The 16,522-nt window shown below is 53.9% G+C and overlaps 7 protein-coding genes across 7 annotated transcripts; 2 read left to right on the forward strand and 5 right to left on the reverse strand.

Moving 5' to 3' along the window:
• Nucleotides 1-9: 9 nt before the first annotated feature.
• Nucleotides 10-903, reverse strand: BZA05DRAFT_406914 (mitochondrial pyruvate carrier). Its single transcript, XM_051484567.1, has 5 exons — nt 659-903; nt 571-585; nt 376-512; nt 248-310; nt 10-187 (listed from the first exon to the last, which is right to left on the reverse strand). Exons 1-5 carry the CDS (start codon nt 731-733, stop codon nt 118-120), a joined length of 360 nt encoding a protein of 119 aa, XP_051336717.1. The 5' UTR covers nt 734-903; the 3' UTR covers nt 10-117.
• On the forward strand, nt 904-1,577 carry BZA05DRAFT_406916 (NADH-ubiquinone oxidoreductase 105 kDa subunit). The gene is made up of 3 exons (XM_051484568.1): nt 904-1,127; nt 1,182-1,288; nt 1,350-1,577. The coding sequence occupies exons 1-3, from the start codon at nt 1,042-1,044 to the stop codon at nt 1,442-1,444; spliced, it is 288 nt and encodes a 95-aa protein (XP_051336718.1). The 5' UTR covers nt 904-1,041; the 3' UTR covers nt 1,445-1,577.
• Nucleotides 1,577-3,073, reverse strand: BZA05DRAFT_431358 (Extradiol ring-cleavage dioxygenase, class III enzyme, subunit B). Its single transcript, XM_051486184.1, has 4 exons — nt 2,443-3,073; nt 2,212-2,372; nt 2,000-2,162; nt 1,577-1,945 (listed from the first exon to the last, which is right to left on the reverse strand). Exons 1-4 carry the CDS (start codon nt 2,670-2,672, stop codon nt 1,645-1,647), a joined length of 855 nt encoding a protein of 284 aa, XP_051336719.1. The 5' UTR covers nt 2,673-3,073; the 3' UTR covers nt 1,577-1,644.
• A 258-nt stretch (nt 3,074-3,331) lies between these two features.
• On the reverse strand, nt 3,332-5,485 carry BZA05DRAFT_406922 (uncharacterized protein). Its single transcript, XM_051484569.1, has 4 exons — nt 4,946-5,485; nt 4,797-4,849; nt 4,077-4,708; nt 3,332-4,023 (listed from the first exon to the last, which is right to left on the reverse strand). Exons 1-4 carry the CDS (start codon nt 5,310-5,312, stop codon nt 3,603-3,605), a joined length of 1,473 nt encoding a protein of 490 aa, XP_051336720.1. The 5' UTR covers nt 5,313-5,485; the 3' UTR covers nt 3,332-3,602.
• Nucleotides 5,486-6,625: 1,140 nt separating this feature from the next.
• BZA05DRAFT_406924 (uncharacterized protein) lies at nt 6,626-7,664 on the forward strand. Its single transcript, XM_051484570.1, has one exon. The coding sequence runs from the start codon at nt 6,651-6,653 to the stop codon at nt 7,485-7,487; it is 837 nt and encodes a 278-aa protein (XP_051336721.1). The 5' UTR covers nt 6,626-6,650; the 3' UTR covers nt 7,488-7,664.
• A 78-nt stretch (nt 7,665-7,742) lies between these two features.
• Nucleotides 7,743-10,077, reverse strand: BZA05DRAFT_406926 (uncharacterized protein). The gene is made up of 2 exons (XM_051484571.1): nt 9,717-10,077; nt 7,743-9,667 (listed from the first exon to the last, which is right to left on the reverse strand). Exons 1-2 carry the CDS (start codon nt 9,794-9,796, stop codon nt 8,011-8,013), a joined length of 1,737 nt encoding a protein of 578 aa, XP_051336722.1. The 5' UTR covers nt 9,797-10,077; the 3' UTR covers nt 7,743-8,010.
• A 3,083-nt stretch (nt 10,078-13,160) lies between these two features.
• Nucleotides 13,161-15,008, reverse strand: BZA05DRAFT_406931 (uncharacterized protein). Its single transcript, XM_051484572.1, has 4 exons — nt 14,889-15,008; nt 14,713-14,793; nt 14,213-14,662; nt 13,161-14,157 (listed from the first exon to the last, which is right to left on the reverse strand). Exons 2-4 carry the CDS (start codon nt 14,780-14,782, stop codon nt 13,391-13,393), a joined length of 1,287 nt encoding a protein of 428 aa, XP_051336723.1. The 5' UTR covers nt 14,783-14,793; nt 14,889-15,008; the 3' UTR covers nt 13,161-13,390.
• Nucleotides 15,009-16,522: the final 1,514 nt, after the last annotated feature.

Raw genomic sequence — 16,522 nt, forward strand, 5'->3', positions numbered from 1 at the left:
TCACCAGCGATGAGCCTAACGATTGATTGCGCACCAGAAACCCAGGTAGATTCGTAGTAGGTAACTGCCAGGTATCGAATGCACACACACCCCGCCCTTTCTCCAACCAGTCTGCATCTAAGCCTTCGGGGGCAACTGAGACAGGATCGGGCTCTCGGCCTGCTGCTTCTTCAGTTCGCGACGGTAACTATCGCACATTAGCCACCACCACCCGGACCCATCATATCCGTAACGTAGGAAGACTCACAGCGCAATCCTGGTCAACTGCGTAGCACCGACGACACCCAGGAAGAAGTTGACAGCAGCCAACCTGTCGCACACATACACGGTCAGTCATTCGCTGCTCAAAAACCGGGGGTTGTGAAAGCGACGTACGGAATGTTGCGAGGCTTGATGATCAGACACCAACGCGTCCAGATCATTCCGGTCGCGGTCAGCGCGGCATTCTGGTTGACGGACAGGTCCTGGACGGGTCTATAGAAGTCACTAATTCCGGCGATGACGAGACCCCACTATTGCGTGTGAGCGAGCCTCACGAGTGACGATAGAGGAGGGCTACGGAGGATGTACCTTGAGAACGGGAGCCTGCAGGATAACATGTTAGCACGCACACGACACGCCGGAGATAAGAAATCCGCGATCGGAGTAAAATACATACCCAGAAGTGCACGGTCCTAGGGTTGAACGCGGGGTTAATGGCCTTGACGGCGGCGGTGGCACCTTGAGAAGCCATCTTGCTGTTGTTCTGTGTGTTGTGGTGGTTGTAGTGGTGTCGGCGGATGTGGAATTGGATGGCGGGGTTGTAGCGTAGAAGTCGTTGGCGACTGACTGGTGTCGGTCGGCGACTGGTGTGTTGAAGCTCCTTCCGCCGCCAAATTGCCCCTAACAAATAACCAAAGCGTCACCAGCTGACTAATCCCAGCCCACCCGCATTCAAATCCACATTTACCCCGACAACCCGGAAGTGAGCCTCACCACAACATTCCACCCCGCCACTCCCATCGCCTATCCTCCTCGAACACCACCACGAAAACAGCAACAATGGCATCGCGATACGCATTCTCGAGTGGCCTCAAGGAGCTGCGATTCCTGTTCTGTCAGACCGGAGAACAGAGCAGCGCTGTTCGGTAGCCGCCACTTCCGTCCGCCCAATCCCGCGCGATGAGCTCACAAGTCGACAGACAGTTCTTAGCGAAATCATACCCGGTTATGAAGAAGCATAATCCAGACACGCCAATCATGATTCGGGAAGCTGCCGGCATCGAGCCGAGGGTCTTTGCTCGTTTCGGTGAGCACCCCGGATTTACGGAGGTGTAGACTGTATGTGGCTAATGCGCTGGGGATGGCAGAGTTCGGCAAGGAGACACAGAAGCCGCTGATGGGGCTCTCGGACAAGGAGATCGAGGAAGCTGTCAACGGGCTGGTAAAGAATGGGTCAGCATAGGTGGGAGTCGGAGGAGGAGGGGAAGCTATGGTGGATGTATGCACGGCTACACACAACATGTCTACTAGATTCTACACGTCCACGGTTACATACGCTTCAATCACGGTCTACCGAAAAATCACTCGTTTTTGTGTTCAATATTCCCACGGATATCATTGCGCCAGCTATATGCTCCACCACTAGATATGCATCACTACAATCTAAGCTATCAGCTCAGCCACATCCCCGAACCGGTACTGTGCCCAACTCAACGACAATTCGGTGAGCGTAAACAGCTGCTTTCCCTTATCCTCACCCGCAGCCCCGGCGGCGATGTGCACCGGCAATAGATGCTCAAACGTTGGGTGTGCTTGTCTCGCGCTCTTGTGCCACAGCAGCTCCTTGAGAGCCTTCTTCCTCTCCTCGTCTGTGGACGGTTCAACAACCGCCTTTTTGAGCTCCTTGTCGAAGACTTTGGCGTACGGAAGCTCCTCGCCAGACATCATGGCGAAGCCTATATCACTGTTTCGTGTGAGTGACGAGGTTCGCAGGAGACGGGGAAGGGGAAGGAGTTACCGAAGGTTGTGCACAGCCATTCCGGAGCCGATGATCAGGATATTCTCGTCGCGCAGACTTTGTAGTGCCGCGCCGAGGGCGTAATGTTTATCCGGGTCCTCGTTTTGGAAGAGACTCACCTGGACGAGTGGGACGCCCAGAGGATTCTCATCGGGACCGAACACTATCCACCATCAGCGCTGCAAATTCTCTCCAGTCGGAATGATACGCACTGCAGGTAAACGGCGCAAACACGCCATGGTCCAGCCCCCTCTTAACTCCCTCCGCCTCAATCCCCGCATCCTTCAGCAGCCCAATGACCTTGTGCGCGAGGTCCCGCGAGCCCACGTTGGGGTACTGGACTTTGTAGTAGTGGTCGGGGAATCCGTAATAGCTATCAAGCGCGCCCATCAGCCTCTATTCCCACCCATCTCTCATCCCCCACAAGAAGCAGTGCCACATACTCGTAAATTAACTTTGTAACCTCCGCTTCATTGACTTCGACCTTGTTACGACCGGCCTGCCAATGCGCAGAGAACACGACCACCGCCTTCGGCTTCACCTTCTGCGTAATCTCCCGCCCGATCTTCTGCAGCTGTTTGAACGCCGGATGCTCCGTCTCGAACATTACGTTCGGGCCGCCATGGGAGACGAAGTACACCGGCGTGCGGTTGGTGGCGGGAGAAGTGGACATTGCTGCGTCGGTGGAGATGGCGGCGACGGCGGCGACGGTGGTGGTGGTGGTGGTAGTGGTGGTGATGGCGGTACTAGGACGGAAGAGAGTGGAGAGGCGTTTTAACACGCCGCTGGATGAAGAGGGGGAAAACACGATTGCAATCGAGACGAGAGCTATGAGGAGAGCTGCGAGGACTGTCCGTGTGCTACCAGTAGTGGGGGCTGCGGCGGCGGTGGGGGCGGCGGTGGTTTGGGGGCGTTGGGAAGCAATCTTGGCTATCTGTATCTGACGGTTTCGTATATATCCGAAGATGGGGATTTAGAGTAGCTATGGATGTAGACGCGAAGTCGGTTTTATATATGGATATCGCCATGCTGTCGGTGCTGATGAGGTGAGGCTCGTTGTGGGTACATAAGCTGAAGGAATGGCAGTTTGTCATCGCTTAGGAATTGGCAATGCGCATTTTCCCAACGCAGGTTCATTCGGTAAGGCCCTAGTAAGAAATTGGACAAGTATCCGAAAGTCCGAGACATCGCTGCTTCGGAACTCCGTCCTCGGACATCTGCCTCACAAGGCAGCGGAAACTAGCTGTCTCGGATACATGTACTACTCTACGCGTGCTCACTCTTTCCTCGGAATCCCATGAATATGCTTGAAGAAACAAAATGAAATTTTGATCAGATGTACACACCACCGCATGCCGTCGCCGGTGTCCATCTCTCTGTATTTAAGCTATGTTTACACTTTACAGAACGTCTATCATATGTTGTTGCACCCCGTTACGCCAGCCATAAGAAGGACAGGGAAGAGAATAGGGAGAGCTGAGAGAGAATACAGAGTAAAAACAGAACCATCGCACCAACTTGTAGAAAGATAGGGAGAAGAGAATCGGAGGGGGAATCAACTAATCTTAGCCTAAAGAATACACACACACAATGAAGCGCCTCATCAATCGGTACGCCTTTTACTCGGAGGCGCAGTCTGCAACGGCGGCCAGTCGTGTCCTGTCATGACCGTATTGACATTGACCGGGGGAACAACTCCAGCCGCAAGCTTAGGGCTTCCTTTCGTCGGCTTGACGGCGGAGAGCCAGCCTTTCTTCCCACTTGCGCCGTTCTCGCCCCACATGGATAGGCGCTGTGTTCGTCGGAGCTTGTGCAATCCATACACGCAGATGATGGCCGAGAAGACAATGGCCCAACCGGACACTCCGGCGAAGGCAAAATCGGATTCTTCCAGGAAGTTTTTCAGATTCATGCCGTACAGACCGGCGACAAATGTGCCGGCACCGATACCGAGCGTGCCGATGGAGAATTTGAGGTCGAGCAGCATCAGCGAGTTGCGGTTCGCGTCGAGAATGATGTTGACACTGGCGAGATCAGCCCCACTACAATAGCCACCAAGAGGGAATGAGGGACCAACATTTCTTCGGTACTGCGTATGCTAGACACCAGATTGCTCGAAATCTGCACAATCTCGTCACAGATCTTGTGGTAAGATTCCAGCAGCATCTCCACCTCCGTATGCTCCTCCATCGGCCGCTCTTTTCCTTGAAGCTTCTCGGTCAAGTACATATCCGCCAGATCATCGTCGGCATCCAGAATCTCCTCAATCGCATTGCGGATCAGCTTCGCCTTCTGCTCGAACGTCGACAGCTTCTTGGAGTAGATCAAGAGCTGTCTCAACTGATCCCGATCGATATCCTCCTCGAGTTCCCCGAGCAACTGTACGACGAGTTCTTGCAGCACACGCATCTCCGCCTCTAGCGCCGCCGTAACAGAGATTAGGATCGCTTCGAGCGCGCGCATCTCGTACGGCAGTCCGCCCATCGCCTTTGAGCCTTGCCGCAGCTTGCCCTCAAGGTCGTACATGAAAACAGACTGGGTATAAGAATCGTTGGAGCCGTAGATGTCGAAGAGGAGAACAGTATCTGCTTTTATGAGGGCGCGGATATGGAGGAGGTTTACGAGGATCGAGTTCTTGCGAACGAGGATGTGTGGGACTATGGTACTGGGCACCCAGATCTTTCGGAGGTCTCGCGGTAGTAGACCATGCTATGGCACCGTGACGACCAGGCTTGCTATTAGTTTTCGATCGAAGGATCTCTTCACTATCGCCACCCAGGGGATTACGAAAACCAACCTTTGTGCACAATTCGGTTTTCTTGAACTCTCCCGAAACAACCGTAACATTACCTACCCGCACGCAAAAACCACCCAGACGTCAGATCCAATCTCTTGCTGTCTCGCATAAACAATTGCGCGCGCTGAATTGAGTGATGGCGTGCGCACCTTCACGGTCGAACTCCGTGCACCTAAGATAATCATCGTTGCTCTTCTGCCTCAGACTTCTGCCGAGAATCGCATCCTCCGGCGTGGCATCCAGATACCTCGATGACGTCGTTTCGTCCCTCCGCGGCGCATCTTTCCTCGTCTTCTTGAACAGTATCTCCATGAATCCCGGCCCACTCGCATATCTACGCCATTCCCCCAAGACTACCGGTCGTGGCCGGAAGTGCGTGTGGGTGGTGACATTTCGCGTGGCGGTGGTGGGGGTGCTGTAGAATCGAAGGCAACGTTCCGACGGACCGACAGCATGGCGGAGCAGGGTCGAGGACGTAAGGCGACAAGAAGCGGGGGGCGCAAAACAGGTGCGCATGTGGAGGAGGAGGAGGCGGAGAAGGAGGGGGTGAGGAGGCGGGTGAATGGGCGTTGCGCTGAGGAGTCGTTGCGGCGTGTTTGTCGAGGTTGAATTAAAGTGAATATAAAACCGGTTCCAAAAATTGAGATGCCGCCGGCTCCCTGGCGCTTATCACGTGGACAGGGTAGCGCCCCAAAGTTGGTGGGGTGATCACGAGCGAGGGGAGATGCATTACTGTGGACGATCGAAGATTGAAGGTTTGAAGTATTCGACTGGCAGTAGGTAGCTGACTCCGCGCTGTGGTCTCTCAATTCTCGCTTGATTTTCTCATGAGATGAATATATTCGATGCTGCCACGCGAGTTTCACCGTCGTCTCTGATGCAAGATCTGTAACACAAAGACAACCGACATTCCACGAGAGTCCAGCAATGCTGAAAAACGTCTTTATTTAAGCCTGCCCTGCCTCGGGTTATCTATTGTCCCCCTTTTCACCCTGGGCCCAATTGACTGAACCTCTCCATTGCACTCATCTGCATACATCTCCGTAACGCCTCCGTCTCGAGGTAAATGCATCACCTCTCCCGAGTCCCTCCTTGTACGAGTGTCAACATCTCCACCTCGAGACCATTTAACATCCCTTCTCCCACTTGTCCCGCAGTGGATAGTCTTCAGCCTGCCGGCCTCGCTACGTGTACATACCTCGGCAATGAACCTCACGGCCACAACTTCACTCCTCCTCCTCACCTCAAGCTCCACAGTTGCCCTGCCTGGAGTCCTCACACTACCTGCAGAATGGGGACTCGGCCACTACGGCGGCACTGTCAGCTCGATGTCAGCAGCATGGCTACAAGCAATCGCTATTACACCTGCGGAGTTCGCCATCACGCCCCCTGCTGTCGCACGCTCGAGTCAACCTACAACGTCGACCTCCACAATCACTACTACGATAGTAGTAACCGTTCCGGGCGTGGAGACGGTGACTGTAACTGAGTGGGAGCAGGTGGAAGAGGCGACTGGAATTCCGCGGGCATAAAGTGTGAAGAGTGAGGATGAAGCGTGGAGATGAGGTGGATTGTGGTCTTTGGTATGGCCTAATGCCGGCTCGGTGGTTGAAGATTCAATGAAGAAACCTGTGAATTGCAATTACTCTGTACTGTTTAATACTTTTAATGGAGCTGATGGATGGGCCACAATCGCTGTTGATCATGCGATATCACTCGCCAGATGTCGGAAACTGTTCATTCGACGAGCTGTAGGAAGTGTTCGCCGTGACAGGTAAGCAAGCATCCCAGTCCCAGTATCTAGCAGCTTTTACAACGCCTTTCGCAAAGGCCGACTCCCTGAGAATCCCAAAGATGGCTTACCAGCATCATGGTGTGTGTGGGGGTGCCCCACATCGGTTGTTAGGTACATATACACGCACCAATGGCCGGCTGCAAGCATCGGTTTATGTGGGGCAACCCAACTCCAACGTTAGCGATTCTCCGTGTTTTCATAAAGCTACTGGAATCGAGATAGCAAGTACCCACTTTCTTGATCAGCACTTCTCCTTCGCTATCTCAATCATTACCTTCAAAAACAACCGTTACACTCACACAATGGCGTCCGACGAAACCACCACCACCATGCCCCCCAACACCCTCCGCAACCCCGTCACGCACATAACGACGCACACCTCCTCTGGCGTGTCGACACTGGGCTCCAGCAACGCTTCGGTGTGGACGACTCCGATCGGGCCGGAAGGGCGCTTCTCTTTGCTATACACGACGCCATTGCCGATCAGCAATCCGGCGACCTCGGCACTCGCACCGGCCTCGGCGGACTCGGGTACGCTCGTGAACGCGGGAGGCGCGCTTTTGCGCTACGTCGACTTCGTGCCGGGCTACGAGTGCGGCATGCACCGGACGAACTCGGTGGACTTTGGGATCCTGGTCGAGGGCGAGCTCACGGCCATCATGGATGATGGCTCCGAGGCGAAGTTGGCGAGGGGTGATGTAATTGTCCAGAGAGGCACTATGCATGCTTGGAGGAACGACGGCGTGGGTTGGGCGAGGATCGCGTTTGTTCTACTGGCCTCCGACCCGGTAGAGGTCGGCGGAGAGGTGCTCGAGCCGAGGTTTTTGAATGATCAGGAACTTAGGGAGCTTAAGGAGGGGTGGGCGAAGAAGAGGGCGGAGAGGGAGGCGGTTTAGATTGTTGTATTTAGGAATTGAAGTCGATGCCATTGGCTGCGCTGTTGTCTGCTTCCCGTGGCTCGTGTACGTTCATGTCAAGTAGATCCTCATAGTATATCATTCCGTGCACTTTGAAATCGTGTAGATCTTGGCATTCGTGATATGTGCATTCGGAATTGCCACACTGAGTCAGTGATCTGAACCGTGGGGGGGGGGATCAGAAGAAGTACGCCGTCACAGTATCTTTTGATGGATAAGGAGGCGAGATAATTGCAACGAGCTAAACCAGTATTTGTATGATACATAAATCGCCATGATCTGACCAGTCGCATGCAATAGATGAAGAGAAATAGGAGTATGTACATCCACCACATGAGGACCCAGACGCGAGGGCTAACTACAGGACAACACAGCCATACAAAAAAAACGCAAGGATTTAAAAATTCGAAATGCAACACGAACGCCATCTATGCAGTGCTAGCCATTCCTCGTTTCACGAAACTACACTTCAATCCGCCGCATATCTATCTACTCCCTCGCATCAATACCATCTCCGCCTGTTAACCGGCGTAACAACCGGGGCATTGGGATTTCCCACGGGCACTGTCGCGATAGGCGTAGGCTCGGGCGCGGGCGTGGTCGCAACGACGGATGTCAAAAACGTCGTCATGGTGACCACGGCAGTGCTCGTTACCACGGTGACGGGTGCGTCCGTGATTGTGGGGACGACTGGTGCTGCGGTGGTGGGCGCGGGTTCCATGGCGATGTCAGTGGTTAGTGGGGGGACGCCACCGGGGTTGTCGATTGAAGTGGGGCTGGCGGTCGGGATCGCATCCGAAGTGGATGTCGAGGTCGGGACTACCGCGGCTTCTGTGGTCTCAACCGGTGGCACTGTGGGTGCCTCTGTGGGAATGACAAGTGACTCGGTAGGTACCGCAGGCGCTCCCGTGGTTTCAACCGGCGGTGCAGCATCCGGTGCCGTGGTGGGGATGGGCGCTTCAGATGTAGTAGTCGGCACTGGCACTGGGGCCGTGGTCGGAACCTCGACGGCAGTGGTGCTCGTCTCAGGAGCAGGAGTAGTGGGCTCTGGCGCAGGAGCAGTCGGAGTCGGGGCAGCAGGCGCGGTAGTCTCCGCATCCCCACCACCTCCACTTCCACCACCGCCAACAATCCCTTCGAGCTCACTCGCCTCAACACCCATCCTCCTTGCCGCCTCTTCGACGGTAACACAAGCCACGCTCACGCCCTCGGCAAGCTCCAGGGGCAGCGCAAAGCAGGTAGTCGGCTTCAGGCACGCGAAGGCGCTCGAATACTTTCCATTATCGCACTTGTAGAAGCTGCCCTGGATGCAGACGTTTGCCTCCGCGGGGTTTTTGGCGTCGCAGGATGCGTCGGCGGTGATGCTGGCCATCTTGCGGTTTTGTTCCAGCGCGAGCTTTTGGTTGGATTTGCCGATCGCCGTGGAGCCTTCACCAGGGCTGGGGGTGGTGCTGGTTGAGGGCTCGGCCGTGGCGGTTGACGAGGTCTCGCTGGCAGCAGTAGATGTAGGCGTTGCTTCCTCGGTGCTTTTCGATGCTGCTTCCTCGGTGGCCGTGGGTGCTGCTTGTTCAACGGACTTGTTCGTCTCGACCGGGCCCTCATCCACCGCAGCAGTAGGCGTGAGCTCGGAATCGAACGTTCTCGTGGTCGGAACGGCTTCGCCGCTACTGCTGCCGGTCGGCTCACCCGACACCTCCGTTGCACTCGATACCGGCTCATCTGTTGCGCTCGCCGTCGGCTCATCCAGCGTTACAGTAACAGTCGTATCCGCCGGGCTTTCTTCCACTGGAGGTGCAGTAGTCTCCAACTCAGAGTCGAATGACCGCGTGGTCGGGATAGCACCACCACCACCACCGCCACCGCTACCCTTACTTGTCTCCACCGCAGTCTCGGTCGGCGTCGCCGTAGGCTCATCCACCGTCACAGTAACCGTTGTCTCCACCTCACCCTCCCCCACCGGCGCGGTCGGCGTAAGCTCGCTGTCGAATGATCTGGTCGTAGGGATGCTCTCGCTGCCATCTGTTGGCCCAACAACGACCGTGGGTACCACCGGATCGCTGGTCGGATCTGCGACTTCTACCACCGTTGTCGTGATTGTTTGCTGGACGGTCGTTGTTACTACATCGCCGTGATCTCCGCCACGCTTATTGATGCCGCGGCTATGGAGAGTCAGTACGTGAGTGTGAAGGGGGAGATATGTGCACCTACAAGCCGAGGGGACCAGCGAGAACACTGGAGGTGGTGCCGAGTACAACCACTAGGGAAGTAACGTAGCTGGTGAAACGCATGATGTCTTTTTTTTGTGTGTATGTGTAGTTTTATCGAAGTAGAGAAAATGCTATGAGGAATGAACGTAGGTGATTATGAATCCGCTGTTGTCGAAAAAGTCGCAGACTTTAAGCAAGAAAATACACAGCACAGCTGCTTTAAAAAAAAGGAAAGGAGACAAAGAAAGAAAAGGCAAGAGAAAGGGAATGGTGGCTGTAGCTGATGTGTTGAGTTGTGATCAAATTGAATGGGGAGTGAGGGATGGTTTGAAGATATACCTCCACTTGGACCCTCCCGCGTCGACTGACGCCAGCCCTACGGGTCTGAAGACTTTGGACTCCGTCATCTGGCGCTGAGTTCAAATTGAATCGCCGTGTAGATCATGATTGGGTCTGGGCCCCCCTAGCCACGACACCTAGCCACATTGAAACCCCCCTCGCCAGCGAAAGAACAATACTCTGCACGGACGTTTAGAATTGGTGTTCGGAATAGCAGGGCGGTTGTGCAAACACGGCCAGCAATGTTCTTCAAGGAGCATGGTGGTTGGTTGGTGTAGTTAAAGTGTTTAGCCGCCCACCCCCCAATCAGAGGCCATGGTCAATTTTAAGCCGCAGTATCAAGATAAAAAAAGCACAAGCTTGAAACCGCCACTAGCTGAAGTGGGATATTTAATTCGAAACCAGGGGGGGTTGACTTTGAGATCCACCAAGCAGCACTAACTACTGGTGAGCAGCGGACATGCGACGATAACTATGACGATTCTCTGGGGTCTCCGTACGTAGCGAGCAGATCTGGCCAGAGAAGTCAGGAGTCCGTGATTGACGCAAGCGGGGCATTGGCGTTTCGCACTTCCCCCTCTGTCCGTCCGAACGTCTGAAAAATACACATTCCAACCGGTGCCAATCAAACGAAAAAAATCGCAGAGCTTTCAATTTTAACGAAGCACCAGTCACAAACCCATGGTCGTTCTTGACCGCGTGATTCACATTAGTTAGAGTATCTATCGGACAGTCAGGCCCACCCCAGCCACGATGTGCGCACTCGGTGTGTGCACATTTGCATCACAAGCTCTCACCAGCCACACCTCCCTCGAAGCTCGGACCTTTTTTTTGTATCTCGCCTACTGAGCCTAATTCCGGCGGTGAAAACCGGACATCGTATCTACATTCTCACCGGCGTTCGGGGTTCATGCCGATTGGATTGTAGAGGTAGAGATAAATATCCACCGCTTTCATGCTGCTCCCAGGCGATACAAACTCTCTCGGTTTCCATTCCGATACAGGTATCTAGAGTACCTACTGTGGATCAACGCGCTCGAGCTCGTCGTTAAACTCTCATTCAAAAAGCAGACCCTTCAAGCTCCATGCAAGCAAGCCTGTAAACTCTACCAGTTTTCGTTGGGTATGCATGAGAACAGAAGTGCGCGGTGCGGGGCGGTGTTTGTGGCCATGACCGACCTGGAAGTGACCAAATTAGTTAGTCATTCGCGTCTAGCTAGTCTAGGCCAGGTGCTGCTGTACCTATTTGACTGCGGCAGACAGGTAAGGCTTAGGGATCGAGAATCGGGAATCGATCATGACTCACCACTGTGCTCTAGGTACTATGTACCAGTGCTTTTAAGGGCAGCATCGCCCCTTTCCTTTCTTTCCACCAATCCAACTGATCCATCACCAACGTCTTTGTTAGAGATACTACCAACCTTCTCCCGACTCCAGGACTCCGTCGACCTAAACCTGCATCTTCCGGATCTATCCCGGCAGCTAACGGAGTCTTTGACGGCGCAGACCCTTGGGCCATTGGAGAAGGGCTCACGTGGACACGTGGGGATATCCGGATACATGCGAGTCTACCCGTCCTGGCCGGATAATACCTACCTTTCAATACGTGTCGTGGGTCGCCCATCAGCCTTCACAATCCAGCCGACTCGTGATCGGGCTCGCACCTTTTGCGCCTACCAGCCTACCACAACGACAGTTCGAGTGGAGTCTTCACTGAACGCAGAGGATGTAGGTCGGAGTCCGCGAGATGACTAGCCGGATGGGAGTCCAGCCCTCTTGTCCCGGTCGTCGGTTCCCCGCGACTGCGAGGGTGCCGGGCAGAGTCAAGGCGCGTGAGACGGCCTTCCGGACATCTGGCCGGAGGCCGGTTAGTTCAACAAACTCTAGGAGAAATATGTTGGGACAGGTGCCATATTCAAGGTCTGTGTACCTATTGTCGGCAACGCGGTTGGGAAAACTCGAGAATCACAATACGCACCGACTGAAGTGGAAATCCCGGTCACCGCAGATATCAATATCGACTTCAATACGGTCTCTGGTAGACCTCGATTGGGCTCATCTTCACATGGTTACACATGCGAACTTCACATTGAAAGGCAAGGAACCACGCAGTAATTCCAATACAGCAAACAACAACAAAAAAGCCTTGCAAACAAATCAATAACCAACAACGTATCCAACATATTACCTACATCCGCACCCAGCCATCACCACTTCCCCACCATCGGCACGTCCCGTATTGTTGAGAGAAAAGCAGTACATAACACGGCGGACATTTGCCTCAGCCAATATATTCGATCAATCCGTGGCCGCAAGTCTAACGCGGCCAATCTTCCACCGACTAAGCCAACATCTTAGCTTATTCAAGGGGCTCCATATCGACAAAATAATAATCTCCCGCATCCGACTGGGGGTAGGCATTTATGTCTTGATAGTTCTCTAGAGGATAAGAGCCGACGTATCCGCTGTCACCATCGCCGCTGTGATAGGAGTGTTGCGAATGCTGAGCTTCTGTGGTCATCATCGCTCCCAGAGCCGGAGTCGACATAAACACGGGCATCGGGAAGAAGCCGGTGGACTGGGTAGAAAATCTCCGAGGTGGCAAGAAAAGCGACTGCGATACTGCCGGTGCGTGGGGCCTTCTAGGAGAAGTAGTGCTAGGGAAGGGCGCCCGATGGGTGGTGGTGCGCATCTGCATACTAGAGCCTGGACCAGAAAACGTCGCTGACGGCCCCGTTTTTGGGGAGTTGTCGGTTTCTGCCCGATACACGTTAATATACTGCCGGGACATTTGGGATCGGTCTTTCTACCCGGAATTACGCGCATATATTCAGCAAGGACCTGGGAAAGTTTGTTGGCAATCAACTGTGGAAGTTGTTGCGTCAGTTCTTTCGTCAGCCATTCTTGCGCGAACTTTTGGAAGTCGCTGTCGTTCAGGATCTCGCTGATGTTGTTTGTTGCTCGGCCGTCTGTTTGGGCCGGGGATGCCATCTCTAGTTGGGATGGGGCCCCAACTACAGTGCCGTTTTCCGAGACGATGGCGGAAAGGGTGGAACCTGCTGGTCTTTGAGTAAATCGTTTTTTTCTGGGCTGATCTACTAGACTTACACGGCGACGGAACTTGGCTCTGCCGACAATCGAATAATACTATATAAACTTGTTGCCATGTCATAGATTTTTTGGAACTTCTTTTTAGAGCTTTTCCTTTCCGGACAGTACTATCGTCAATAGGAACAAATGTCGCGGGCTTCTCGCAGTTGGTATCGCGCAGGTGCGTTTTGACCTGGGCATCATCGCCGGCGCGAAACGTCCCGCACCTAGGACACTGAAGAGGCTTCAAATGAACCCGGAGTACGTGTCCTCTGCACAAAGAGTCAGCGGTGGGATGAAGGGGGGCCATTTTCTGGGGAACACAGACTTGACTCGAGAGAGACTTGGATCCGACCACATCCTGCACTTTCCATGCTCCAACGGAGAATTCTTAAAGAATGGGCACGCGAAACGCTTCTCGCTATCACCATCAGAGTCGTCACGCTGCTGGTCCACAGGCGGGTTGTTTTTGGCACGCTTTCCTCGACCACCCACACCCTCGTCCCGACCGCCCCTTTTCTGCCCGCTGGGACTACCAGGGACACCCTCGCTGTGGTCGGTGTTTCTTTCGCTAGACACTTTACCTTTGCCTTTACCTCTGTCATCTGCGTGAGCTCGAAATTCCACGCATTCTGCCAACTCTACCGGATTGAAGGAGTCAGCACTTGCAGTAGTGCTAGCAGCGCAAGTCGGCGTGTCACTTGCGTATACCTCCTCTCCGGAGACACTTCCATAAGTACTGCCGTCAGAACGATACTCAGTTGTCAACAGCACCCATCCAGTCATTCCGTCGTCGTCAATCCCATCGAGTGACGCCTCATGAGGCGGGTAACATGCCTGTCCGTCGGAGAGAGTCCTCGTTCTCAGGTCAACACCAGTGTCCGCGCTCTCCGGACCTGCGGCTATTGAGCTTGAAGGGGTGGCCTTTTCGGCAATGTCCAGCCGCTGATCCCGGGCTATCTCATCATCCCCCCCGGTGACCTCGTCACCGAAGGCGATGTTGGTTGGATATTCTGTGAGAGTTTTTGTGAGACGAGTCTCATAATAATGGCTCTCTAAGTGACTTACTTGAGGAGAGGGTAAGGTTCGAGGCCGTGAACTGGTCGCCTGCGCCTACTAATGGCCATAAACTGGAATTTGTGGATTTGGACGTCCTCTCCGCCTTGTCCGCCTCGGTGGAATCGAGCTGCACTCCTCTGCAGAGACATGGCTCCTGGCGCATAGAACCATGACAGGATGGACATTCTCTGTTGGAACGCGCCGCGGTATCGCAAAGCGGGGGCAATAGCTCATCGTGACAAGATTCAACGGATCTCTCCCCGTTGTTTGAATAGTCACAAGTCTGGTTGTCCAGTTCGCCGACTATGGATTCGGCGCATACGCAACCTTGTCGATGTTTCGGCCTGACTGACTTCAAATGCGCCGAGTGCGCCTTTGGGGGCGTTAGCCTCGAGCGATTAGCCGGCGCTGGGGTGTCTTCGACGGGAATGTCGGGCGACGGATCCGCGGGACAGCCACCTAGGCCAAGTTAGCGACAGGCCACCCGTACAGCATCAAGTATATCCTACCAGACGGGCGTGGAAAGCCACTATGCTGCTGCTGCTGCTGCTGCTGCTGCGTCTCGTGCTCGTCAACCATAACTGCTAGTTCTACGATCGCAAGGGGCGGTTAGCAAGACGGCACTTTGGGAAGCTAACGACCGGACTGGATCCGATTAGATTGGACTGGACTGGTTACACCATACCGCGCAAGCAGATTTTCTCGAGAGTCTCGCTGTAGGTGTGATTTCTGGTTACCAGTGCTCTCGGTTCTCTTTTGCAAAGGACGACACAGCGACGACGAGGTATGGGTTAAGGACTGAGTGTGCACAGGTTGCCCTCCGCCCAAGTTTTATTGTGAAGGAACTACAAGGCTCCTATTGGTGTAACTACATACCCCTCCCCTGTCTGTGTGCGCACTTCGCAGATTCTGCGCACAATGATAAAACCCTCTCTAGATACCAGGGATCACAACTACAGTACAAAAGCATTGCTCGTGTGTGTATTAGCTATTTAGGATTCCGACTGTCTGTGAATACCGGTAGAGTAAAATCGACGACAACCCGACGGTCGAACTGGCCGATTGATTCAAGTGCCATTAGGTACCACCACTGGCATCACATCAGTGTCAGGGCTCCGGTTGACCAAAGTTGGCACAAGGCTCCGGCAGCCATCTCGGCAGCCATCTCGGCCACACCTCCCCACACACCCTCCCCGCTCCACCTATCGTACGAATAATGAGTTCCAAGCCCGATCTCTGCCGCTTCCCATATACCGACCGTACGCACCTACCGCCCTCCGCACCGGATTGAAGCTTTGTGGTATGTACCACTGTCCGGCGCACTGGGCCGAGCGAATAGGATTAAGTACCGGCACCGACACGCGTCTGCGTGCGCCGTCAAGACCGTTGAACGAGAAGGCTGCACAGAGTGTTTTTCGGTCGGTCAGAGACCGGTCATCAACCGTATCTACCGTATCTGTTCACTGTTCATCGGACAGAGACAACCGTTTGGCCAAAGCCTTCTGGAAGAGGATGTCCAGGAGTCCACCCGCGATTTTCTAGGGCCCATTAGGTACTATAGTAATGGGGTGTTTCATTTTCAGGGTCAAAGCTTCATCTACCGAGTGATGCTGTTTTTTTCCACACGGTTCCGCAATACCTAGCGCAGCATACCTCGGTAGAAGATGCAAATGCAGCACCGATAGGTACCGACCGATACTACCGCACAGCGGAATCACCGAGAGAGGGGGGGGGGGTACTGATTCACCGCTATTTTTTCGTTATAGTACTTAGTCAAATACAGTAGATGCCGCTATTTATCCGTGATGAAGTTCTAACTTCTGAATGCTCGGGAAATACAAGTAGTAGCCATTCATACTAACTCACTCGACACCGACCACTACGCACGTAATCTAGGTACTCCGAGGCCAATGGGATTTGCGCGATAGAGTAGAGTGCCTAGATCGCATGCAACAATCAATGATTAAACCACCAAAGAAACAACGGGATTTGCGCAAATTGTTGATATTACCCATACCGTGGTCCTTGCACTTATGCCTCTAGGTACTTCCCTTTTTATCTTATCATGTAATTTCCTAGGAGCACTCAGACAGACGGGATAGGTGCTCTATGGTAGGCCAGGCGGAGGGCAAAGAAGGGCAAAGGAACCCCGTAACCGCGCCCTCCGCCTGCCGCCTTGCCGCCTTGCGAGGAGGACAGGGCGGAGGAATCTGTTTTGTAACCGCCACGATCTACAAACTACCGGTGGAGTACAAGTTGAGATCGAATGCTATGGTGACTAAATGAAAATAAAAAGGGATTTATTCATTACCAAAGTCT

This window comes from Tricharina praecox, assembly GCF_024521635.1.
Source record: "Tricharina praecox strain CBS 144465 chromosome Unknown BZA05scaffold_24, whole genome shotgun sequence".
Taxonomy (NCBI): domain Eukaryota; kingdom Fungi; phylum Ascomycota; class Pezizomycetes; order Pezizales; family Pyronemataceae; genus Tricharina; species Tricharina praecox.

What these genes read in the sequence shown, in the direction of transcription:
- BZA05DRAFT_406914 (XM_051484567.1), bottom strand. Translation starts at nt 733, where the DNA reads ATGGCTTCTCAAGGTGCCACCGCCGCCGTCAAGGCCATTAACCCCGCG. An exon ending in ATCAAGCCTCGCAACATTCC is followed by an intron (nt 311 to 375) that starts GTACGTCGCTTT and finishes TGTGTGCGACAG; the next exon opens with GTTGGCTGCTGTCAACTTCT. An exon ending in CAGTTGACCAGGATTGCGCT is followed by an intron (nt 188 to 247) that starts GTGAGTCTTCCT and finishes AATGTGCGATAG; the next exon opens with TTACCGTCGCGAACTGAAGA.
- BZA05DRAFT_406916 (XM_051484568.1), top strand. Translation starts at nt 1,042, where the DNA reads ATGGCATCGCGATACGCATTCTCGAGTGGCCTCAAGGAGCTGCGATTC. An exon ending in GAACAGAGCAGCGCTGTTCG is followed by an intron (nt 1,128 to 1,181) that starts GTAGCCGCCACT and finishes ACAAGTCGACAG; the next exon opens with ACAGTTCTTAGCGAAATCAT. An exon ending in GAGGGTCTTTGCTCGTTTCG is followed by an intron (nt 1,289 to 1,349) that starts GTGAGCACCCCG and finishes TGGGGATGGCAG; the next exon opens with AGTTCGGCAAGGAGACACAG.
- BZA05DRAFT_431358 (XM_051486184.1), bottom strand. Translation starts at nt 2,672, where the DNA reads ATGTCCACTTCTCCCGCCACCAACCGCACGCCGGTGTACTTCGTCTCC. An exon ending in GTTACAAAGTTAATTTACGA is followed by an intron (nt 2,373 to 2,442) that starts GTATGTGGCACT and finishes CGCGCTTGATAG; the next exon opens with CTATTACGGATTCCCCGACC. An exon ending in GTTTGCGCCGTTTACCTGCA is followed by an intron (nt 2,163 to 2,211) that starts GTGCGTATCATT and finishes GATGGTGGATAG; the next exon opens with TGTTCGGTCCCGATGAGAAT.
- BZA05DRAFT_406922 (XM_051484569.1), bottom strand. Translation starts at nt 5,312, where the DNA reads ATGCGCACCTGTTTTGCGCCCCCCGCTTCTTGTCGCCTTACGTCCTCG. An exon ending in CACGGAGTTCGACCGTGAAG is followed by an intron (nt 4,850 to 4,945) that starts GTGCGCACGCCA and finishes GCGTGCGGGTAG; the next exon opens with GTAATGTTACGGTTGTTTCG. An exon ending in AAACCGAATTGTGCACAAAG is followed by an intron (nt 4,709 to 4,796) that starts GTTGGTTTTCGT and finishes ACGGTGCCATAG; the next exon opens with CATGGTCTACTACCGCGAGA.
- BZA05DRAFT_406924 (XM_051484570.1), top strand. Translation starts at nt 6,651, where the DNA reads ATGGCTTACCAGCATCATGGTGTGTGTGGGGGTGCCCCACATCGGTTG.
- BZA05DRAFT_406926 (XM_051484571.1), bottom strand. Translation starts at nt 9,796, where the DNA reads ATGCGTTTCACCAGCTACGTTACTTCCCTAGTGGTTGTACTCGGCACC. An exon ending in CTCGCTGGTCCCCTCGGCTT is followed by an intron (nt 9,668 to 9,716) that starts GTAGGTGCACAT and finishes GACTCTCCATAG; the next exon opens with CCGCGGCATCAATAAGCGTG.
- BZA05DRAFT_406931 (XM_051484572.1), bottom strand. Translation starts at nt 14,782, where the DNA reads ATGGTTGACGAGCACGAGACGCAGCAGCAGCAGCAGCAGCAGCAGCAT. An exon ending in TGGCTTTCCACGCCCGTCTG is followed by an intron (nt 14,663 to 14,712) that starts GTAGGATATACT and finishes AACTTGGCCTAG; the next exon opens with GTGGCTGTCCCGCGGATCCG. An exon ending in GAACCTTACCCTCTCCTCAA is followed by an intron (nt 14,158 to 14,212) that starts GTAAGTCACTTA and finishes AAACTCTCACAG; the next exon opens with AATATCCAACCAACATCGCC.